This window comes from Malurus melanocephalus, unplaced genomic scaffold (genome assembly GCF_030028575.1).
Source record: "Malurus melanocephalus ecotype Western Australia unplaced genomic scaffold, MMel_1.1 scaffold_639, whole genome shotgun sequence".
NCBI lineage: Eukaryota > Metazoa > Chordata > Aves > Passeriformes > Maluridae > Malurus > Malurus melanocephalus.
The window spans coordinates 258,318-282,820 of record NW_026623871.1 but is presented as its reverse complement, the minus strand read 5'-3'; the positions used below and the strand labels follow the sequence as shown (position 1 = coordinate 282,820).

Below are 24,503 nucleotides of genomic sequence, written 5' to 3'. Positions count from 1 at the left end.
CCGCCCCCGCCGCTCCCGCCGCTCCCGCCGCTCCCGCGCAGCCTCGCCGGGGGAGGCAGCAGCGCCGCGCCCCAGCCGCCCGCGGTAAGGAAAAGTTTTGCCCCCTCCTCCCCTCTTGGCGGGTCCCCCATCACCCCCAGTGACGGCCCTGGGGAGGCAGCGGCGGGGGCGTGTGGGGGCGGTGGGTGCGATGGGACGCGGGGGSGATATTGAGGGTGGGGGAAATGCTGAGGGGCGATAAGTCTGAGGGCGGGGAAATGGAGCTCAGRGATGCAAGGGGGCATCAAGGCTCGGGGGATGGTTGAGAGTGTTAGTACTTGGGGGTGTGCAGGGAAGCGTTAGTGATCCTGGGGGAGGATAGTGCTGAGGGATGCAGCAGGACATTAGGGCTCGAGGTGAGTGCTGGGAGATGCAGAGGGGCAGCAGCACTGCTGTGGGGATGATACGGCTGCTGGGGTGCAAAACGACACCAAGGCACAGGGGATGTTAGCGGGCAGTAAGGTTGCCGAGGAGATAATAAGGCCGCGGTGTTAGGGGGGTAATAGGGTGGGGGGGGGGGGCATGTGGGGTTTTTTAGGGCTGGGGGATGGTGGGGGCGATAGGGGTGCTGGGGGGAGGGGTGGGCTGGGGGATTCAGAGAGGCATTAGGGCTGGTGAGGGTTGATAGGGCTGTGGGGGTGCAGTCTGGCATCAAGGCATGGGGKATGTTGGGGAGCAATAGGGTTGCTGGGAGGATGCTGAGATTATTAGGGCTGGAGGGWTGCTGGGGGAGGAATGCCAGGTTTAGCAGTGTGAGAGAATTCAGGGGGGTAATAGGGATACTGGGAGCTGATAGTGTTGGGGGATGCTGCAGGGCTATAGGGTTGGGAATGCTGCAGGCCTGTAGGGTTCAGGAATGCTGCAGGGCTATAGGGTTCAGGGGTGCTGCAGGGCAATACAGCTTGGCAGGGATTCTTGGGAGGGATTAGGGTTGGGGGGGATATTGAAGAGCTATAGGGCTTGGAGGTGCTGGGAATATTAGAGCTGATGGGGGTGTTGAGTTCTTTAGGGTTGGGGGGAGGAATGCTGGGGGTGATGATGGGCCCAGGGGTTGGTGGGATCCATGGGGGCTGTGAAGAGATGCCAGGAAGCAATAAGGCTGGGAGGACATTAGGGACTGGGGGTGATGATGCTGCAGAGGGGGATGCAGGGAGCAGTAGAGCTGTTGAAACACTTGGATAGGGGATGTCAGGCTGGCCCTCAGTGTGCACCATCTCGGTGCTGGCCTACACCCCGAAGGCAGCTCTGGGAGCACCACCTACCCTGGCTGCRCTGGATGGTGCCAGGCAGGAAGGGGAGCTGGAAGCAGGGCTCTGCCGGAGCTCACCTCCTTTGCTGATGTGGAGACTGGCGGAAGTGCTGCTGGAAATAGACACGCAGTGTTGAGCTGACAAAGCGCTTGGGGCTTCGGCTGGGCTGGTCACTGGCCTGGACACTGTGGCCCATGAGCTGAAGGAACATGCATCCTCTGCAGGGGCAAATKGAGGATTTTCTTTGCCAGGGGATGACCGTGATAGGGTGAAAGTTGCTTCCTGAGGAGCGGGTGCCCTTGTCCTTCYAGTGTGTGGGGCTGGCAGTGGGTTTATCTGGGATAAGCTGTAAATTGGGGTGATCCTATTAATGCGCCTTATGCAGGAATGAGCTTTGGACCTGGCAATGCTGTGCAGGTAATCCTGGGTGTTTGYAGGGGCTCTGGGCACAGCCAGGTGAGGGCACTTSGGGAGGTGATGGTGCCACTGAGCACTATGGCAGAGCCATGGAACTGGGTGCTATGGGCACTCTGGGATTGGTCACCCAGCCTACTGCCACATCCATCATCCATCAGTGTGCAAGCTCTGGACATTGGAACTGCCTGGGGACATCAGCATGTAGCCTTGCGTAACAGGAGTCCTTGGCTTCAGTGAGTCTGCCCTTCRTGCTGCTCCCACTGAAGGAGCTGTTGCAAGTGCTGCTGCTGGGCAGTAATCTTGTGGATGCGAGACCCTTTAATTCCACAGAGTCCCCAACAATTCATTCAGACCCGTTAAGTTGGCTTTTACCCCTCTGAGCCCATGGAATCCCCTTCTGCGGAAACTGCTGCAGCACTTGTTCTGAAATGAAAAAGCAGTATGGAGGCTACCAGCATGAGAGCTGACCCTGCTGGCAGCCCGGGGGCTGGGTGCTGAAGCCCATGTTSCAGTGCCTCTGCCGCAGCCCCTGCAGGCAGAGCAGCAGGCCCTGGCACAGCAGCATGAGCTGCCATTGCAGCAATGTCAGCAGCCAGTCCCATGTCAGGGTCGCGTGTCAGGGCAGTGTGGTTCTATGAACACCTGCAGCTCCCCTGCTCTTCTCCCTTTAGCTCTGCAGAGCCAGAGTCCCTGGGATCACTGGGGTGRCCACCAAGGGACAGGGTGCCCTGCTTTGGGACTGTGCCACTGGTTTTCCCATGCACCCTGGCTCTTCAAGCTGGCGTTGCCTCTCAAGGCCACGTTTTTGGGGTGAGACCTGCCAGGGATGTATCGCCACTGTGCAGGCAGAAAAAGGGATTGGGCAGCTGCCCTCACATGTTGCTTGCAGAAGCCCAAGGAATGATGCCAGGGRTATGCTCTGGTGGTCATTTACTGCCTGATTCTGCTGTCTCTCCTGAGAGGGCTTTCCCGTCTCTGGAGGAGCTGCTGGTGCTGGCACTGGTGGCTGCTCATTCAGGTTTGCTAATGAGAAGCTGGAACAGGTGAGCAGGAATCTACTTAAAGACATGTTTAGCAGCCTGGCTCTACCAGCCTGGGCGAGAGACACAGTGCCCTTACTGGCAGCCCAGCACTTTTCCAGGAACCCAGCATGTCCTTGCATCAGGCAGGAGGTGACAAAGAAGGTGGGCTTTGGGGCCAGCACAGAGGGTTCAGGTCTGGCTRTCGCACACGGTGTGTATCATGTATATTTGGATTCTCTGCTTAAAGGAGGAAGAAAAATACCAAACCTCCAAAGTCCCAGGCCAAAACACATGACCTCTTGCTGCTGGAGTTAATGGGGGATTCCCATCTGCAGCTCCCACAGGAAATAGCTTAGATTTTTTTTGGCAATTATCAATGCCCTGTACTTTCTTCAGGAATTTTGGCAGCTGCACCCCAGCAGCCAGGCTGAAGGAATGCATAGGGACTCTGGCCAGATGTTCACTGCAAGGCTGACCTCTGGGGCGGGTGCAGGGCTTGGTGCTGGCTGTCCCYATCTTGGGCAGGGGTGTCCAGCCCYGCCTGTTGGAGCGTGGTTMTCYTGTATGCTGCCAGCATCTGTTTGCAGATGCCCATGGTGAGTCGAGGTGGTGTGGTTTGTCGTGGAAGAATATATGTGAATGGATCCTACTGCTTCAGAATGACTGGGCTGAGGTGCAAATGGTACATGATGGTTTGGGGAAGGGATGGTGAGTGAGTGCGGGKCTGTGTTACTGTTCTTGCTTTGCTCCTCCAGCCACATGTGTGACTGTGGTATACCTTSCTGGTAATGACATCACTTCTTCAGGGCTTTGAGTGGGGAGCAGGGGTTTTCCACAACCGGAGGCCTTCTTAAGGACAGGGAGGAGGAGAGGAAGGGACCTACTGGGAACCCCTTCTGAGATGGAGATAGCTATCCAGGAGCTGAATATGTATTTATTGGCTCATTCATTGGGAAGAGCCCAGCTGGAAGCTGTGGGGAAGGGCCTCGTGTCCATCTGGATTTTGGCCRGAGTGGTGGGGCTGGGGGCAGAGAGCAGCTCCAGCTGGGGGTTTGCAAGGGAGGTGGCAGCCCTTTGCAAGCTGGAGTGTGACTTGYAGGACTTTGCTCTGCCCTGTGGCAGCCTGTCCCTTCACAGGGCATGTACTGTTTGAATCTCTTGAAATGTTGTCTTTAAAAAGCAGTCAAAAGCTGCAGGAATCTGTGGTAGCCTCAGGTGGGCTTTAGGAATTGTGGCTTTAGGGATTTCTGGTTTGCTGTTTTGATGCTTCGTTCCTTGGTGCAGCTCCTTTGGTTAAATTTGCTTCAAGCCCAAGAGTGGTGRAGTGCTGGGCTGGGCTGGGCTGGGTTGTTTCTGCCGGAGAGACACCCCAAATCATCTGGGGCATGTGAGACCGTCATGTCCCATCTGGCCAAGTAGGTGCTGCCAAATACTGCCTTAGGAACTTACCTAGAACATAGCAAGGCTCTCCTTGCTGTGGGAGCAAGGGAAAGCATCCCTTTGAGGTGGGATGCTGTGGAGAAAAGCTCTGGATACATGGATCCGCTCTTTGGGAGCAGACTGTGCTGAGCAGTATTTACATTTGTCCTTGCAAACRGCTTCTGTTGGAGTCTTCTGGCTTCACGTTGTGTTGTCTCTGCTCTGTGCTGGTCTGACTTGTTATCTTAAACAAGATAATTAATCTYGGTGGAATGAGCAGGGGACCAGCGAGGAGCATCACTCTGCTGCTGACAGCCATGTGGATGTCATTGTCCTTTGCCAGTGCATCCCTCCTCAAAGCCAGTCTCCACCCTTCTCATGCGGGGTGAGATGTCCATCTTCATTTTGTTTAAATCTCTAACATCAAACAGAGTAAATGCCAGTGGGAAGGTCCTGGAAGTGTGTCATCTAATGTCCACCTGCGTGCCTGAGACTTCTGCCTCAGGAGGTTGAAGGGACAAGTCCAGATGTCTCCTGCCCATGGGTGACATCCCCTGTGGGCTATGCTGGGGTCTGGCAGTGCCCGTGAGTCATCCAAGTGGGTGCAAACAGGTGGGCACCACAGACCTGTTGTTGATATGTTCCCACAGCCCTGCAGACAGATTAAAACCTGGGAGCCCAGAGGGTGCCTTAAGGTGTAGATCCCACTGGAGAAGGCTGGGAAGAAAACTGGTGGGCAGGATGTTTTATAACCATTTTTAATTTTTCAATCATTTCTTGAACTTTTTGTTGATGTGTGTGGATGCTGGTTGCTGCCAAGGTTCTGTGTCCTGCTTGGCTTGGATGTACCCTGGAGGAGAAACTCTCCCTGCAATGGATGTACAGAGGTTGCAGAGATTTGCRTGCTTCTGAGAGAAATACTTGGTGCCTGGGCCTTGAAAGCCAGCAATCCCACTTCAAACCCCTGGATGAGGCAAGACGAATACATGGGATCCTCACCATGGCTTGTGCCAGTGCTATGGTCCTATAGGACCCCTTGGCTTCCTTCTCCCTTGCATTAAAAAAAAACAAAACAACAAAATAACCAAAAAACCTTCAACGTTTTTCAACAGGTAACTCATTTGGAAGAACATTGAGGCAGTTGTTTGGCTTAGGGAAAACTTAGAAAGTGGGAGTCTTCCAGAGCAAGGTGACACTGGAACATGAAAACATTACAGTGTGTGAGAAGGAYCTCCATGGTTTTATCTGGTTGCTGTGCTGGAAGATGCTACACCCACCTTTATAGAGAATGCACCAGTGTGCCCAGGTTTTGGCAGAGTTCACATCCTGCCTTTAATTGTGTCTGTGTGGACATGTCTGCTGCCTGGGAAGCCCCTACTACTCAGTGCCTGGAAGGGGTGACCTTGCCTTGGGGCAGTGGCTGCCAGGCTGCTCATTTGCTGCTGGGCTCCAGCCTTGTGGCACCAGAGGATTGGCCCGGGGCAGCAGAGACAGCTGTGGCCATCCAACCAAGCTGGTGGTGGGCAGAACCCCACACTGACAGGACACACAGATGAAAGRGACAAACCCAGCCCTGGAGTTAATTAGCAGCAATCCTTACTAGGCTAGAAATTAACCCTGTCCACTTCATAAGARCTCAGTGCCAGGAAGCATGCATGGCATGTGGATGGCACGATGACCCCAGGACAAGTGCCACTAAGACAAGTGCTGCCCTCCCCACCTAACTGCTGTCAGTGACTGTTGCAGGATGCCAAAAGATTTTGGATGAGGCTTGAAACAAGCTGCTGGTCCCCCCTGGGTCAAGATCCCAGTGGGACATTGGAGGGAAGGGTAGGGTTTTCCCTGAAAAAAATTGACAGATGCTGCTGCTTGGACTTTCTCAAGAGAAGCAATAGAAGATGGGTTGCATTCATGGTAGSGTGGATACTGAGTCCAGTGGGATGGGTATTTTGGCATGTCTCCCTTGGCACAGGCAGGAGTGGCTGTGTCCACTGGGGCTGTGCTTTGGGGTCTGAGGCTTCCACCAAAGCTACACTCCTCCCCATTGGGCTAGATTTCTGCTTGTTTCACTGCAGGGTAAGAGATAGGGATGGAAAAACCTGGAGGAAAGGCAGGATTATGTCTCTCTAATTAGTAAGGGCTTGATTATAATTTCTTCCCAGAGCCCTGGTAATGATTAAATATGTGGGAATTATCTTTTATTATTTGTATTGCATTAGTATTTAGAAGGCTGGGACCCTGTTTGCTGTGCAGACAGGGAATGACAGTCCTTGCCAGGAGGAATGCTGTCTCTGKCGTCCTGGGCTAGGTAGATTGGGAGTTGAGCTCTGTGTGCCTGTGGCATTACCCAGATTGCTACAGCAACTCCCTACCCCGRCACTTAAAAGGATTTAAAGCATTGAATTTTACATCTTTTTGCTTGCATGTGAGTCACATCTGTTTTAGTATGGGCAAAAAATAATTCGTGTATAACCATGACCTCTAAAATCATGATTTATATAGAGATCTAAAATTACATATATATATATATATATATACATATATATATATATTTGGCACCAGGATTTTCAAAGCCCAGGAGTTGGCCACTGCTTTTAGATGCTCTGGCTTTATTGTTGGAGGGCTACAATAAAGCAATCTCGTTAAGTAAACATAATGATGTTAGGAGCCACCATCTGCTAAAGAGCTGCTGCAGGSAGCAGTGGGAGCAGCCTGGTACTGCTGCTGCCCTGCTACTTCCTGCTGGCTGGTGTCAGATGCRTCCTAGAAGAAACATGAGTGTTTGGTATGGATGGAGAAAAAGGCTTTTTCTTATGGTTTACTTCCTCTTAATCAGCTGGGATATGAGCTGTTGAACCTGTCCAACTYTTGAGGACCAGGAGTGAGGCTATTGGGCTGAAGGTAGGGTCATTGGCAAATTTCCCAAAMACTGGGCTGCTGTGTTGCTGAACTGTGGAGACCCAGATGTGTGGGGATGCTCTGGGCTGTGGGGACACCACAAGATGCCACCAGGTCCCTGGATCCCACAGCATTATCTTGTCCCACCCGAGCGATGGGACAACCCCATCCTGGTGGCGGTAGGGACCCCCCACACCCCCTTGGGTGCAAATTTGCAATCATTGGCATGAACGATTGCACTCAGTCGGCAAAATATGTGAGGAACTGTGCTTGTTTAAAATGCCTTTGTGGTTTGGGTCTTAAACATCCTGGTTGGGGTTTGGGTTGGAGGTTTTTGTCCTGGGAAAGGCAGGTGTCAGGGGGAAGRGAGCTGCACCAGTGCCCCAAGCCTGCATGCACCTTCTGACAAGGTTAACAATTTGTTTCATTTGAAGAGGATCATTGGAAATAAATCACTCTGCACCCTTTAGTTGCAGAATCCCCTGATTCCTTTTAGGGGAATTGCTGGGCTGTAATTTCATCTTGTCTTTCTGGGGAAAAGTGCCTAGAAACCTCTTAAGTGAAATTACAGCGTTTTACCCTGAGCTAGAGTTTGGTATTTTTGTCCCCCCCACCTCCATGTCCCCAGATGAAGCTCATCTAAGATCTTGAMTCATGGAACCATAGAACAGCTTGGGTTGGAAGGAACATTAAAGATCTTGTTCAGCMCCCTGYCGTGGGCAGGGACACCTTCCACCAAACCAAGTTGCTTTAAGCTTCATCCAGCCTAGCCTTGGACACWTCCAGGGATCTGCAGCTTCTCTGGGCAGCCTRTCCCATCAAAGGTGGGGKGTTAGCTGGGGTTCACTGCATGTGCCAGTCCCTTGCCACCCCTACCTCACAGCTCCTTTGGAGCTGCTGGGCTGGGAAAGGGGCATGCTGGGCATCAGGACCCCTGTGAAGCAGCATGGCKCAAGCAGAGTGCCCTAGTGCTCTTACTACAGGTCCACAGGCAGAAGTGAGTGGGTGGTGACCTTTAACAGGATATTAAACATTTATCCAACCTGTTAGAATTAGTGTCAGGCTGTTTTGTTGGGTTTTTTTTTTGTTTGTTTAAAATGAGAGAGGAGAAAGAAGTCATGTAATAGAGATGAGCATGACCCTGTCATGAGCTGATCAACCTCCGTTGTGGCCTCATCCCTTCCCATATGATTCCTCCKAGTGAAGACCTGGCTCTGTGATGGACCCAACATCCACCCGTGCCCTTTCCATGGCTGCTTTCTGGATCCTGCTGCATCCATTCCCCCTACCTCCATCCATACCCCTCAAATACTAATTGGTTACGTGGACTATTTTTTTCCACCACGTGTCTAAAGGTTTATTCCGTTGGAAGGTGGAAGAGTGTGAGATCAGTCCCACTTCTCACTGGCATTGTYTTCCCACTGCCACCTGCCAGCTTTCCCTGTGCCACCCCTCTGAAGATTATGTGCTCTCTTGAAAAATTCTTTTGTTTCCCCTCATTTTCTGTTGTAATTTATGTACAATGCCACTGCTTGTTGAAAAACAAGGTGTTTATCTCTGTGGAAATTATACCTGCAGAAATCCAGCCCTATTGCTGCCTGTACAAAGCTCTCCATGATAAAAAAAAGACAACTCCAGCACCACTGCAGTAATGCAAATGCTTCCTCTACTTTTGCATCTGGCAAGGGAGATGTTTGGCTCCCCTCTGCGCCTCATCTCAGTGCTCTCTGAAAATCGGCTGCTCAGGTTGGGGCTTGATCCTCAATAAATTTTCTCCCCACCTTGATTTATTTCTCCCTTCCTTCTTGCAGCATAGGATCCTTAAATAGTTTTTTTTTCCTTTTGATTAATTTTTTTTTCCTYCTGCAAGCAAGATGTGTATTTCAACACTTGCTGATCTTTGGGTGCACTGTGRATCTGACATTGTGATGCCTGTGGACAGAGTATAAGAATGTGTGTCCCACAGGGCCAGGGATACCTGTGGTCAAGGCTGGCAGTATGCTCCTGGAAAGGGCTATTTTTAACTGCTGGGCTGGTGCTGGGATGCTATCAATGCACTTGAGCACGTAGGCATCCTTTATTATTTTAAACATGATCATTCAAAATAATGTGGAATTACCTCTGCCATGGGGAGCTGCAGCTGTGGATGCTGCAGAATGAGGCTTTTGTGCATTATGGGGGTCTCATCCATGCCCAGACTGGTGGGTGGACTTCGCTGTGGCATTGTCCCCAATGGGGCATGGGAGCTGGTGCCTGTTGGCAGCTTGAGCTGGCACTTTGGAGGTGCAAGACTAGGAGAGCAGAAAGGGAAATGTCTCCCATTGGTGCTGCAGGTGAGGAGAATAGTGAGAGTGTGACTTTATTCCTAGTGCTGGCTGATGGCTGGCTTGTCTACATGTTCCCGTAGCTCCACACTCCCCAAAACCAAAACGATGGCCACTGGTGCATACTACATTGCTTGTCTGAGAACCAGGACACATTGCTTTGGACTCTCCTTCCTCCTCTCCCTAAGACTGTGCCTGGATGTGGCTCAGGGAGTGCCGAGCTGTGTCTGTACCCCCACTGTGTGCTCCCTGCCTGAAAGCCATTGTGATACCTATGGAAAGCCTTCCAGCAAATACCATTCCTCTCAGCCCTATGTTCTGTGGGTGTGCCAAGGGGTTTTCTGTCCTCTCCCTTCTACTAACCCACTTTCTCCAGTGGTGCTATGACAGGTGTTTAAGACTAGAACTTTCCTTCGCAGTACTGATTTTGCTTTCKTTTTGAGTGTGTGCAGTGCCATTGGTATTTGGAGTATCTTGAAGGATGCTGTAGAGATACAGGCTGTCTCTTTAGGGTGCTTTGTGCCCTCAGTAGTGAGGCAATGGATCTTGGAGCTGGGGGAGGTGTTCACAGGGATGGAGCAGTATCCCTCCTTGGAGGTGTTGATATCTGGGGGATTGTGGTTTGGAGCTGTAAAAGCTCTCCTTGAAGATGCTGGAGTGATGCAAGATCACACTCAGCTCCTGGGGAAAGCCTCTTCAGGATGGCTGGGCTGATTTCTCCTCCCAGTCCCAAATCACTGGCCTTGGGTACAGGTTAAGGTGCTTGGGGAAAAACAGCATTTTGCTTTGAATCAGGTTTTGGGGCTCTATCTGAGTTGACAGGTTATCAGAAGATGAGGTAGAGTGGCTGAAATTAACCCTATTTGAATATTTACCTGCCCACCATAAAGTAGTTCTGTGTTTACCTGCTCTGGCTGCATGTGGAACGAAGAGCWGTGCTGAGTGTTTGCCAGCTCCTTGGGCACAGCATCCACACCCTTGCTGCACTCCTTGCTTTATTCCTTCCCACCCATTTAAGAGGAACTGATTGAGAAATGAATTCACAATCCCAAGGTGTGTGGGTCCAAATGTAGATGCTGTGATCACTGTGGAGTGCGGATGGATGCGGGCAAATGCACTGCTTTCTGTGCTTCTGGCGGAAGTGAGAGGTGATTAGGGAGTTTTGGTGTTGGGGTGATTTGATGTTTGAATATTCATTTTTATCAGTTTCTACAAGTTTTGTGGCATATGAGGCTGCATGAGTCTTGACAGGGTTTGGGGTATGGTTCTGTGCTCAGCAATGTCCTGAATTGGGGTGATGGAGAGGCTGAGCTGATCTCTGGTGGTACATCCACCTCATGGATGATCACATGGGAGGGTTCCCATTTTTCAACTCAACAAGCCTGTGTACGAAAAATAAGCTGTGAACCCCCAAAATAAGCCRTATGCTCTCTGCCTTTCCTGCCACAAAGTGCTCTTCCTTTATTCAGCCCCCAAAATCTCTTTTATTGAGCGTCCAGACTCGCCCTCCCCAGTATAACCTCTCCTGGAAACATCACCAGCCAGGAGCTAAGTCAGTATCAAGCCGCCTCTCACACACACTCTCATGGTTTCATGATGCAGATATATTTATTTTCTGTTATTTATGAGGTGCCTGAGCTAAGCTCRTCCTTCCTTGCCATAAGGCAAGGAACCAGGGTGCCTTATGGTTGCTTTGTCACCCCAGTCCTGCCCTGGGCACCCCAAGGGGTGGTGGGTACTGGATCTTGGGTGCTTATTTCCCTGCCCCTGCATCTAAAGTAGGCTCTGAATTTGGGACGCTTGCTTCCCTCTGTGCTTTGTCAGGCGCCAGAGCTGCCGATTAAGGGAAACGTGCCATGAGGCAGGTTTGCTTTGCAGGATTAAAAGCAAATAAATATTTATGCATTATGCAAAGCAGCTCTGATAAGATATGTGTGTCATTGGGAATTTGAAGCAGTTTCGASTTGGCCCCAAGATGAAGGGGTGTGAGTGTTGATGCAGTTTGGGGGTTTAAAGGGATGTTTTTTCTCCTGCTGCAGAAAAATAAAAATAGAGAAAAACAAGGGGTTTCTTGATTCTTGGGCTGCCCTTGTCTTGGGTTTCACCATCTTCTTCATCCTTGTGTCTTTAGCTGCAGAAATGGAGAAGAGCCAGGGAGAGGGCAGTGCAGGCAACATTTCAGATGCAAATATAATCCTGGCCCTGCTCCTAATATTCACTGTGTTTACATGTAAATGCAAACAACTGTTGACTTAGTTTCAATAGATAATGTATTTCATAACACAATGGAAAAGAGAATTAAGCTGGAATTTAGCAGGAGGGAACATGTGTTTCTGCAAGACCTCCGGCTCTGCTGACCCCATGGTGTTGGGGGCCACCTCTGCCAATGATTTTCCTGTCTAATGCTTTCTGAAACGGTGTGAGCAGGACAAGGGCAGGGCTGGGTGGCTGCAGGTTCAGGGAGCTGAGCTGACCCCTGGCAAACAAGGGTTATAGGAACTGGGGCTGATCCGGGCCAGTTTCTCCCTGGGAAAGAAGGGGCTCATGGGCTCTGGGGTGGGTTGAGGTGTCAGGGAAGGGAAGTTCTGTCCCAAGCTGCCATGTTCTAGCCTGAGTGATGACAAGTCCTGGGAAGGAGGAGGCATCAGCAGCTAGGTCACCTTGTCCCGATGTGACTCCCAGCAGAGACATGTGGGAGAGGACCTGGCTTGTTTTCGGGCCRGATCCTGGCCAGCCTGGAGCCATCCTCACAGGGCTCCCTGAGGCCAGCCCATGCAGCCTTTGAATCAGGASTGTGATCAGTGCCACACCCCCTGCATCTGCCCTGGGCTGCCACAYTCCCCACCCCACTGCAGCCCAAATTCCTCTGGGAGCACCGGGTGAGACCCTAGCACCACAGCAAACCCCTCAAGACACTGTGCTGTCCTTTCCAGGTGAAGATACCAATGTGTACACACAGTTCTTCAGAGCCTTGAGAGGCAGTGACATTGCTGGGGGGTTGGGACCAGCAGGTATGTAATCACTGTTCCTGGATGTGGGTCTGTCCCCTGTCCCTGTCCCTGGCTAGCTGCCATCAGCACAGCAAGGCTTATGGTGGTCAGGGCTCAGTGTTAAAAAAAGCCAAGCCCTTGTGAATGTGGTGGGACATAATCTTGTGGTGTGCACCCAAGGTGTTTTAGACACTGGAGAATCTTCCCACAGGGACGGTCACACTGATGGGGACACCTTGGCCAGAGGTGGCATGACTCCACCAGCCAGTGGGGACCCTTGAGCTGCAAAGCAGGACTTAGTGTTGMTGCCCCAGTTGGGATGCTGGGCAGCCCCAGTGCCATCCCCAGTGGCTTCCCATGTGCTGCCTTRTCATGAAAGGTGATGTCCCTCCCTAGGACTGGTGGGGCCGTGGCACCCACAGTTGTTTGGGTCTGGCAGCAGCAGTGATACTGAGCCTTGATAGTACGGCACTATTGGCAGGGTTTGCATGGGAAACAGCAGACTGGGGCGGGTGTCATGGCCAGAGGCTGCCTGGGGAGCRAATGGGGATCCTGGCTGGCAACTCCTCCCAGGCAGCACTGTCACTGCCTGCCTCACTTGACGGGTCACACCGGGGTGGGTGCATGCTCGGCTTCACCCAAGACTCCTCCATTGCCAGTGTGAGTCATCTGCCTGTGCAGGGTGCCCAGTTCTGGGTAGACATTAAGGTTGTGGGTGACAAGAAGCCCTAGTGTGGCACTAGCTCTCCACACATGTGCTCCCACTGTGGGGTCAGGGTGACCCAGGACCTTTTTGAAACATCCCGTAAAATAAAATAAGGGAGAATGRAGCAGACAGCAGACATGAGTGGGAAGCTCAGGGTATGGGATGCTCCCATCTTTGAACCTTTCTTCATCCCTTTAATAAGCCATTTTATTTTTTAATGGATTTATTTATGTAGCCAGCCTCGATTAGCAAATAACCCATCCTGTAACACATAGAATATTCAGTACTGAAACACCAGTAACCAGAATATTAGAGATAAAATTAAACACGATGGGATTACATGGTATCTCTCTATCAGGGACCACCTTATGCAGAGCTAACTAATTGCCTGTGCAGAGCAGGAGGTGGGTGATGAGCAGTGTCTGGGAGCTGGGAAGGGACTGTTGCCATCAACAACAGTTTTGTAAAAGAAGAAAGCATTATGTTTGAGTGTTGAGGAGCAAGACAAGGTGCCCAACAGCATTTGGGGGTCTGGGGTGGAGCATCCCCTGCTCAGCCCTTGTGGACTCATTGTCCCTAGCAATAAGTTGGTGCTGCTAGGTTTTTGTATATTTGCAGTTTGAGTAGCCTTTTGCGTAATAATAATAATAATAATAATAATAATAATAATAATAATAATAATAATAATAATAATAGTAATAGTAGTTATATCTGGAGCAGAGTCCAGTTAGATGGACAAGGTGGACATGCCAATTGAGGCAACAGCCAGGATAGGGCATCAAGCATTGTTCAGAGAAAGCAACCCCACCCCAGGTGCCATCAGGGTATGAGGTCAGGGCTGCAACATCAGGGGCATCATATGTATGGGGTTTTTCTTTAATTTAGCAGGGAGAAAAAAAAATTTAAAAAGGAAAAAAAAAAGCATGTGTCTGTGTAATATAAAATTCAAGTTAGGCTCTTAGTGACTTCATGGAAAACAACAGACTTTTTATATTGGCTCTTGGGGTAGGGGGAGAACAGGCTAGAATAAAGATTTACAGTCTTTGGGAGATTAAAGGCCCTTGGTACATTGTTCAAATACCACGAGATTAGTTTCCAAGGAGACGGATACCAGTTGCCATAGGCACCGGGGGCCAGGAATTAGGATTGCGATTTTTTATCCTGATCACGCAACCACTAGCTGAATGCCGTTAAAACTGGGCTTTAAATAACCCCAGTGTTAGTGTAGGCACTGCCAAACCAGAGGCAAGTAACAAAGTCTGCCTGCCTTCCTCCTGCTCCAGCACCCACTCAGGCATGCGAGGTGGGACCCAAGTACAAGGGGGTACAGGGCTGGGGACCCAGGTTGCTGCAACCCCGAGACCTGCCTTGCAGGTTGTCCTATGGCTTCTGAGTTCATTTCACCTCATTATTTCACTAAGCAAGGGATTGCTGGCATCTTCTTGCAATAACCAGTAGTCATGGTGGTGCAGGGGCTAGGGATYGTCATAGAATCATGGAATGGKGTGGTTTGAAAGGGACSTTCAAGGTCATCTAGTTCAACCCCCCTGACAYGGGYAGGGGCACCTTCCACCAGACYAGTGGGATATACCAAGGGGTGGAATTAGCAGCCTGCTAATTTTGGCTTCCCCTGGCCACTTTCTTCTGGGAAATGCAACCTGAGCCCTGGCGCTTGAGGTGCCGGATCTGCACCTCTCCTTCTAGGAACTGCCAAGCAGCATGCTTTAGTAGGGGAAGAGATGCTGAGCTCCCTGACACAGGCAGAGTTTYGGGGTTARGCGTCCCCYTGGGAGGGAGCTCAGCTTTGGGAGCCATGCAGGCACCCAGWTCCCCGTGGCTGTTGGTTCTGCTCRCCTGCCAGCCACCATGAAGCTCTTTCTGGCCTCACAAACCCCAACCATTCACGTGGTGCTGCTGGGGCAGAATACAGCTTTCCATGCGTGGTGCTTGCAGCATCCCTCCCTTCTCTGATTAACACTTTTTTACCCCTTGTTTTKCATTCAAATGTCTTTGATAAATGAAGATGCAGTTGCTGGAAGCAAGAACTTCTGCCTGCCATGAGATTGCAGCATGGAAACTTGTCTGGAACTGCAAGCCRTGCTGCTGGAGCTCCGCAGGCAGAGTGTTCCCCCAGCAGCTGCCATGCCATGGAAGTGTTTATCCTGGGGGAGATGAGATACAGCTTCTGAAGGGCACTTGATCCTTTTGTATCTCTCTTTGCACTAGACAGAAGCCTGCTATAGTTTTACTCTTATTATATAAAGGTATCCACCCAGGCTGGGTTTAAGGAAATCAAGGTGGCAGCAGAATGCAATGCCCTGGTTGGAGACAGAAAGCGAAATTCCTGTGACAGACACTTTTCTCTGTGGGAACCCCCAGTTTCCTCTTTGCTTCTTTTATAAGTGGGATTAAACCACAGCAGGTGYCAGATTGTCCAGGAAAGTGGAGTCAAGGCGGTGTTGTGGTGAATGTTGTGGTGCCGGTGTGTACCTGAAGAGGTTTTTCAGCAGGTTTTATGGGTAAAATAAAACAGGGAAGGAGGCGTTTGGTCATGGGAGCTTGCTCTGCACTGTACTCCYCAGATGGAAGGAGCTGGAAAGGGGAGATTGAGGGTTTGGGAGAGCCAACAGAGGCAGTGAGATAAGCGCTACTGGCACAGAGGGGATACAGACACAAGTAATGCCTGCATCCTCACTGCGTTGGCAGCACTGTGGCCCAGACTGCACCAGAGGCTATTTGCCCCTCAGCTCTGCAGCTCAGTCTTTGGAAGAAGATACCAGCTTTAAAAGTAGCAAAACAAAAGGGAATTTATGGATTTGTTGAGACATGTGGCAGCAGTCATGGGGCAGCAGTTGGACCTGGTTTGGGACTGGGGTGCACCGACACCCATTTTTAGGGGGTGTCCTCAGCAGTTGCTTCTCACCAGGGATATCAGCAGCATGGTCCCTCAAAACCTGGAGCTCCCTGCTTTTCCCAGAAGGGCTGTGCTGCAGGGGCACACACATACAGAGCATGGATTAGAGCTTTTTAGGGTGTTTAGACATTTGAGCGTATTTCTGGGCATTTTGTGAGTGCCCTGGACCAGAGTTATCTGCTGTACCACTGACATTGATGCTAATGGTGCAGCTCACCAACCACCTGTTAGGGATKCAGTAAATCATCCTGGCATAGGCATGAGATGAGATGCATGGCTTGAGATGGAGATGATGTGGCCAAAGAGGCTGAAGTCTGGCACTGAATTAGGTGTAAGGGATTAGGGTTTAGTTGTGTAGGATGGGTGGGTTAAAGCAAATTGCCCATGCAGAGCAGAAATCTCCACTGCTGCRGCAAAAAACCCAGGGACAGCTATTTGGCAAGCATGGGGCCATGTCACAGTGCTCCTGTGTCCAAGATGGCTTTGGTCACGTCTGCTCCACTCGTACTGGTGTTTGCTTCARCAGTTAGAAAAAAAACACAAATGGAAATTCAAGCCTGGTCCGTTATCCTGGCTTTTGCCCTTGCTGTGTCTGGTCTGGTTTCCAGGGCTTTTTGCTCAAATGACTTCAGCTCACCAGGCACCTGGCTGATCACAGCTGTCTGCAAAAAAGGGACCTCCAAAATCCCTGGGATGGAGTGGGACAGGGAAATACCCTCTGAGTCATTGCCCCTTCCTCACTGGTGAGATAAYCCTTAGCATGGGTCCTGCCCCAAAGTGATGTCCAAGGGATGGGCCCCTCACTTGGGGCAGGGATGCTGTCCTGGTATTACCGAAGGGCATTATTTCTCCCTCTGGCTCCAATCAGSATGACTCCTGWTTGATTTTAAAACATGTTTAATGATAACCAGGGCTAATTGCTTCAGTATTTTCCAGAGCCAGTGTAAGCTTTAAAAATTCCTTAAAATAAGCCCTCATGGAGTAACAGGCAATTACAGATAAAATCATTGTCATCTCATCATTATGTTCATGGACTGGTAGTGTCCTCCCAGCAGTTGGGCTTGAGGGCACTGGTCCTGCTACCTTGGTCCTGTTGGGCTGAATGTGGAGCCCAACTTTCCGTGGCTCATCAAACATTTCAGGTGGCCAAAAAGCTCAAGTACCTTCAAAAGTCTTTCACCCCCAGCTGTGCTTTCCTCTGCTCTAATATACCTCCAGGCTGCCCTCCACTGCCCAGGAGGGTAAAGGGCCTGTAATCCATCTGAAGACCTACTTTAAAAAAAATTATATATATATTTATATATATAACTGTATTTCWTTGATATTGATATAGATACATATTTTCTTTTTATTTTACTGGAACTGGGCCTCCTACCACCTCATAAGAACCACTGTGRGGCAGCAGGTAGAATTTTCCTGGAAAATGAAAAAGCAGATAATTTCCTGCCGCTATTGTGTGGAGCTGCAAGCAGGACCAATGCAATGGTCAAATTTTTCTTTCCTCTTTTTTTCCTTGTTTTTTTTCCCCTGTTTTTTAACCCCAGTGTGCTGAATAGTCAAAGCTCTCATTAATTTTAAATCCTGTTTAGCTCCCTGAATAAGGAACTGGTTCACACTACTGGAGGCTTTATAAACATTCTGCCTGGGCATGCATGGGGGAATTTTCATGGTGATGTTAGGATCTCCATAGGCAGCAGTGGCAGTGTCTCTTGAGGGCTCTCTGTCATGTTCCCTAGCTTTTTGCTTCTCCCTTGCTGGTGCTGGGTCTGAGCCAGTGCTCTTCAACTTGACACCCTTGAATGTAATTGGTAGCTTAAAGGCTGAGCTGGAATCCATGAAATCCASCAATGGGTTTGGGTTGGGGCACCAGACTGAGAATGCTTTGCCCTGAGATGGTTTTCAGGTCTGATGTTGTTCCCAGGGTCTCGGTATAAAAGATGCTTCACATGGTGGGAAATTGACAGTTATATTTGTAAGACACGGTTGACCAACAGGAAAAAACAAATTTGTTTAAACCCAATATGTTCTAGGCCAGTTTGGACAGGGCTTTGAGCATCTGGTCTGGCAGAAAGTTTCTCTGCGCATGGCTGGAGATTGGAATGTGATGGACTTTTAAGGTYCCTTACAAACCAAACCATGCCATGATTCTATAATTTAATATTGGTAGTAAAAACCCGCTRGGGTAGAAATCTGTGTAACAAGCGGCAGTTGTGGGATATGGTTCRTCCTTCCTGGGCATTTAGTTGTTCCCATCTCACAGCACCTTCYACTCTGCACTGAGTTTGGCCCTGGGTAATTCCCAAAAAAGGGGTTATTGCCTTGCCTTTTTTTTTTTTKCTGGCAAGGATGGCCCTGAGGAGTGAAAGTATGGGGAGAGCCAGTAATTCAGTCCAGATTTGCAAGTCCTGGACTTGCAATGTTCAGCTTCCCTTGAGGAATGAGATTTTGGACATTTGTGTTACATACARCTTTCATGCACAGTAAGGTGAGGGGCAGGAGGAGGATGGAGGTGTCTGTTACAAGGACGCTGGCAGTGTGTAAAAACCAGCTCAGCTTAATAAATGTTATTGCTTCTGGCTGTGACGTGGGATTGAAAATCACTGTAAGACTTGAAAAGGTAAGAAAGAAGGGAGATGAAACTGTCTCATTCTGAACACCAGGAGCACCYTGCAAGTTCAGTGTTTGCATGGGCCAGGGGCATACTGTGTGAGTTGCTGGATCACATGAACCCCCTCTACAACTGCTAATCGGACTTATTTATAATTCGAGGGSTATAATAACAGTTTTCTGGCTGGAAATTTCCTTTGGAGGATTTGTCACTGGCTTTCTGGTGGGGTTATTTTTTGCTGTTTTGTTAGCTCCATAGGCTTTGGAAATGGTGATATGGGGTGCATGGCTGGAGGATGTTTATCTTGGTGAGATGCTGCCCTATGGAAATGTTTGAGGGAGTGGTGAGGGGATGTGCTTCCTGTAGGCACGGGACTGGGGGTGCCCCTGGCCCATTCCACAGGAGTYCATGACTCTCAGTGTGCCTGGTTTTCCTTTGCTGCAGCTCAGGTGATCACATGAGTGAAACTTCCCTGGGGCCAAGTTTCTAATCTTTCACAGGATTTTCACCGGAGATGTCATAAGAGCCAAGCAGGAGATGAGATCCTGTGCTGGCTGTTGCACAGCAATCTGTCCCCCCAAGATTACTTCGTGGACAAGAAATAATTAAAAAATAATAAAATTTGATAACTTTTTTTACAAAACTCCAAAAAATGTAAAAACAATCTGCAAATGTTTGCTGTGGCCCCATGCCATGAGTCCCTAAGCCAGCCTTTGTTCCTGGGGTTGTGACTCTGTGTGCAGAGTTGTGATGGGGCTGTACCTGGAGCGGGACCCCTGCAGAAGGTGATATCAACCTTTTGGTGGTGTCCCAKGGAAGGATTTCAGTAGGACAGGAAGCAGGGCAGGCCACTCTGCACCCATCCTACCCACTTTGCTCCCTGTGGCCAGCCCAAACTGCTGTAAGAATGGTTTATCCCAGTTTTCCTTAAGAATACTTTCCCTTTAATTAGAGAAACAACTTCAAGCCCTAGGTCTTAATGTGATTTAAATAAGCCTAGCACTTGCTAGTGATGTTTTTTCCCCTTCCTTTTATTCCACCCTTTTCTAAATCCACTGTCACTGATCTTTGTGACTATAAATTATTAAAAACTTTACTGGAATATTGTCCCCCCCATCCCTTAAAATCCCATTGTATTACTTAGGTCATATTTTTGTTATGTTTTTGGTTTTTTTCTTGTTGGGTGATTTTACTTACTAAGCAATCATCCAGGGGAGAGGGATTATTTTTGTCCTGATGTGCAGGATAGGAAGGGGACACAGGGACCCTGCCCCATTTACCATTGATGTTATCCTTGTCTTTCCCACTGGTTCCCCTCTGCAGCCAGATCGTGCTTTTTGCAGCCAAGATAGAAGCTGTGGGAGGCTGTGTCTGTGCAGATTGGTGCAGCCAGAGCTCCCCAAGGGGCTGCAACCAGCCCCACCAAGGCAGGGATTGGCTCTCCAAAATGCTGTCAGAAGGTAACAATGGCCATGTCATAGCAGACATATTTAATAATAAATAGAACACTCAGAAACATGTATGGGCATCAAAGTAAGGCTGTTTTCTAAGCAAGAGCTGGGGGGGGATTTAGGAAGAGAGTGATGCTCCCTGGAGCAAGGCAATGGTTGGTCCCCAGCTCAGCTTGGTAYCCAGCATCAGCACCACCAGCACCTCACTGCTTCCTGCCAACTGCARCAAGGTACCTCTCATTAAAGCATCCAGGAAAATTGGAAATCTCAAGTTCCCTACTCCTGCAGAGCTGTGCTCAGGAAGCTGCTTGGGAACTTGCAGATGAAATGGGCTCTTGTCTGTCTGTCTATCCATCCATGCATGCACAAACTGCAGGGCTGGAGCACGGCAGATTGCTTCCTGGTGTTGAGGCAGCTTCTTATGATTTTAAAGCTGGAGGTGCCTGACAGAGACCTGTCCCCAGCATGGGGACACCTGGGGTCTGTGCCCAACTGCAGGACCATATGTTCAGTTTCCTGCTTTATTTTCCAAGCTGATGCCTAGTTAAGCCATGTTCATTCTCCCCAAGATCATCCTGGAGATGTCCATCAGCTTTGTCAGAAAGTGTCAGATGGGTGGAAAAGTATTTGTCTGGGTGACTGGTAGTGTGGCTGAGGTTCAGGCTCTGCCATCTGCAGATGCCAGTGGAGCTCCAGTGCTGCTTGGCTGCTTTGAAGAGCTCACAACATGGGGAAAAAGCCTGGAGGGCTCATCCAGAGCAGTTCCTGAAATTCAGTCACTATTGTTTAATTGGATTTGTCTCCCCTCTTCATTAGCCTGTTGCAGACCCTCATAGAAGTTTTCCCAGAGAAGCTGTGGCTGCCCCATCCTGGAAGTGCTCAAGGCCAGGCTGGATGGGGCTTGAAACATCTTGATCTAGTGGAAAGTGTCCCTGCCCATGGCAGGGGATTGGAACGATATGATCTTTAAGGTCTCTTTCATCCCAAACCATTCTGTGATTCTTTGATAACATGTGTGTGCTCAGGCACCTTCAGAGACACCAGTGTGGGGGAACTTGCTATTTTGGGCCAAAATCTACCAAAATCTCTGAATTCCCTAGTTTCATGGGGCAACACAGCCTTGCTTTGCATTCAAATACCTTCTTCTTGGTCACAGGTGCAAACTAAGGGCAGGCAGGTGAATTTGGAGATTTGCTGTTGCCTTTTATCCGTGTTTTCAGTGGGTCTGGGCAGCTGTGGTTATCAACTGAGTGGCAAATTGAGTTAATTGAGTTATGTGCAGGCAGCTTCATTCATATTCCCCTCCTTCTGCCAGTCCAGCCTTGTTAGGGATTCTCCARCCTCTTTTATCCATTTGCGAGCACATGATTTATGATCTGGTTCAAGTGGCTCCTGAGCTAATTTGCTACCCTTTATTCTCAGGATTAAAGCTGAGTGRTGTGACACTGCCCTCCAGATGGAAGGGTGATAGGTGGCAGGGTTTTGGGTGCTGAGGGTGATGCTGTGGGTGTGGGTGTYCCAGCATGGGAACAGGGTGTTTTAAGCAGGGTGTTTTAACCTTGCCTCAGTTTTCYTGCTGCATTGGCATTACTGTGAGTCATGATGAGATGTGAACACTGAGGCACAGAAACCTGGTGCTGCTGCTGCACTTGTAGCTGGGTCTCGGCATTTTTCCCCATTTGGCTGTGAGGGATGGAGATTCTAGGGCTGAGCCTCTTCTCAGATGTGTAGTCCCTGCACGCCACCTCATCCTGTTCACCCTGTCACCAGGTATTGCAGAGTAGGGTGTTTTGATGAGGGAATCCCTTGCCATCAGCAGCATCTCTCCCTTGGGGTGAGAGCAGAGCACCTTGTGGCTTGGACATGTTTCAGGGACACTTTTGRGTACCAGGCTTTCCTCTTGCCCAGGGGGTTTAGAGCAGGAGGCACAAGGACGGTGAGCACAGTGGGGACAAAGCCATCATTCCCTGCTCACAGCTGCAGTCAGAGCTTGGGCACAGGAATTCTTCGTGTCCATCTCAGTGCCACCTCCTCTGGCTTGCAGGGCTGCAGGCTGGACATCCGGGGTGTCCTACCATGCAGTGCACCCTGTGCAGTGGTGGCATCTCCTCAAAGGTGAGCTCCAAAGGCAGAGATGATCTGGCCACTGCTGGGGCACACAGCATCAGCTCCAGAGTTTGATTACAGTTCAACAGAGTGTGCAATTATCTGCCTTTAGCAGTGAACTCATGGGGAYTGTGGGATTCAGGCTGCTATGGCCTCTCTCTGTGCCTCAGTTTCCCCTGTGTAGCTGTACCAGCATTGCTTCCATAGCACACAGTGGTACTGGGGCTACTCCAGTGGTGATGCTCAACTCCAGCTCTTCTAGTAATAGTGATACATAGCTCTTTTGTTTTTTTTTCTATTTTCAGGTGAATATGGCCTTGGCAGGGAAGCCTTTAGATGGGACTCTCACCACCTCCAGAGCTGACCAATGGAATATGGTTGTTCCCCACAGAGACGAAATCATCACCAGCTTAGTGTCTGCCTTAGACTCCATGGTAAGAGGCCAGTGTCACCCCTGTCCCCATTACCCTCCCTCCTCTGGCCTCCATTTACCAAGGCTGTCTGGGTGCAAGGCTGGCRCAGCATGCCTGGTGAGCTCATTCCACTCTCTGCTACTGGAAAGCCCAGGGAGCTGCTGTAGCTGGGAAAAAAAAATCCCCTTTCCTGCCCTCACAGCCATAAGGATCATGAAGTCAGCACAAGTTAATCTCAGATGTGTATTGTTTCCCCATTAATATTTATGTTGGTATCAACTGGCTGTAGGGTGATTGTCTGTTTTTTTCTTGCTGTTTTACCAATGTTACCGTGAGCATTTACACAACAGCAGAACAATGGCTTTTTATCTCTGAGAACAAAGAAAATAACTTTCATATCTTTTGACGTAGAATTCCCGATGGAAACCTTGCCTAAGTCAGCTGTGCTTACATAAACAAGATAACTGTCTGGATTACGTCTCGTGGACCAGAGCTAATCTTGTTTTTAACTGTGAATGTGCTCTAGAAGGGAAAGCAGATGTGTATTAACAAATGTCTAAATGCAATGACATGTGCTAAAAAGCTCTCTCTTTTTAAAGTCAAGTCATATGTAATGCATTTATCTAGGATGTGTTTTCCTCTCCATGCAGGTAGAGGTTTTGTCATTAATACCAATTTCCTTCTCTTTGACATCACCATCCCACTAAGGAGCAGGTTCGGAGCTTACGCACCCCAAGCAGCTTTGATGATTTATATCCATGCCATCCTGTACAGCAAATTATGTTACCATAGTTTGGCTTCCTAATGAATATACATTATTATGCAGTCCTCGTTAGGTGCTTCCACCAGGGCCTGGGAGCCAGGCTGCCCCAGAAATTCAGCCTTTATGCCAGTGCATCACCAATGCTGGGCTCTGTGCTTGCTGTATCCTAGCTGCCTGTGTGCCTGGTAAATGAACTACAGGGCCATGTACATGTCACCAGGAAGGCTTAGGGATTGGAATTGATCTTCTTCCAAATCTCACAGGCCTTAGTTTCTGTGTTTATTTTTTGAGTTGGACTTCTTGAGAAAAATGCTTGCCTTTGCAACTGGGTTTTGAAAGGAGGTTTCTTAAAAGTATCTGTTTTGTGGGATTTGATTCAATGCCTCCTTGAAGAAGGTGAGCAGGAGGTAAAATGACCTAGTACAGAAGCTGATTTAAGCCCACACAAGTGGAGCTCATTGTAAGTGTGTGCAGGGAGCTGGAGGTAGCTCAGGGGAGTTGGTCCATTTAACCCCTCTTCTCTCCTGCTCTCTCCCTGGCTGCAAGCATCCTCCAGCTCCTCTGGGGTTGTTGATGTGTCTAACCAAGGCTGCTGCTGGGAAAATCCCCCCTTTTTTACCCATTTAAATTGTGACCTGGGGATAGCATCTTCTCAGCACCAGTGCTGTAACTRTAGGAATATGAGTCAGGCTGCCAGCATTGAATAACTATTATAATAWTAAAAATACTAATAAAAATGCATATATATGTACATTATGTAGAGCAGGAAGCATATGTTACATAAAATGGATTTATGGAGGAAGATTTTTCCATCTCTTTATTGTTTTGCATAACTGTACAAGAAGAATCATTCAGCTAATCCAGACTTTGACCATATTAGTGTTCTGCAGCTGAAATAAGATTCCTGTGTTGCTTATTCCATTTGAGCTGGCRGAAAAATACAAATTGGTATCAGTTYTGGTGTGGGGTTTTTGTTAGAATTTTTTACAAGAATGTTTTCTTTTAAAGTAAGGCAATAAAATATTTATTTTTAGGATAGGAAAAAGTGTAATAAAATGATGGGTAAATAGTTCTTGTTTTTCAGCTGGATGTTTTGTAGAGCTGTAAAGTCACTGATTTTTTGGGGGGATATCATACACCTATGGAATTCTGACATAAATCAGAACACTGCTTTTGATGGAAG

The 24,503-nt window shown here is 49.2% G+C and overlaps 1 protein-coding gene across 9 annotated transcripts in view; it reads left to right on the top strand.

Annotated features, from left to right (window-relative positions):
- Positions 1-6: 6 nt before the first annotated feature.
- Positions 7-24,503, top strand: part of GTF2IRD1 (GTF2I repeat domain containing 1) — a 68,660-nt gene continuing 44,163 nt past the window's right edge. For 4 of the 9 annotated variants that reach the window (XM_057383553.1, XM_057383551.1, XM_057383549.1 and 1 more), the window contains exons 1-2: positions 3,167-3,324; positions 22,450-22,578. In XM_057383553.1, the coding sequence (XP_057239536.1) occupies positions 3,316-3,324; positions 22,450-22,578 (138 nt within the window). In that variant the 5' untranslated portion in view covers positions 3,167-3,315. Of the gene's footprint in view, positions 85-3,166; positions 3,325-12,302; positions 12,381-22,449; positions 22,579-24,503 lie in introns of those variants that run through there. The other 5 variants (XM_057383545.1, XM_057383554.1, XM_057383548.1 and 2 more) reach the window with 3 other exon arrangements.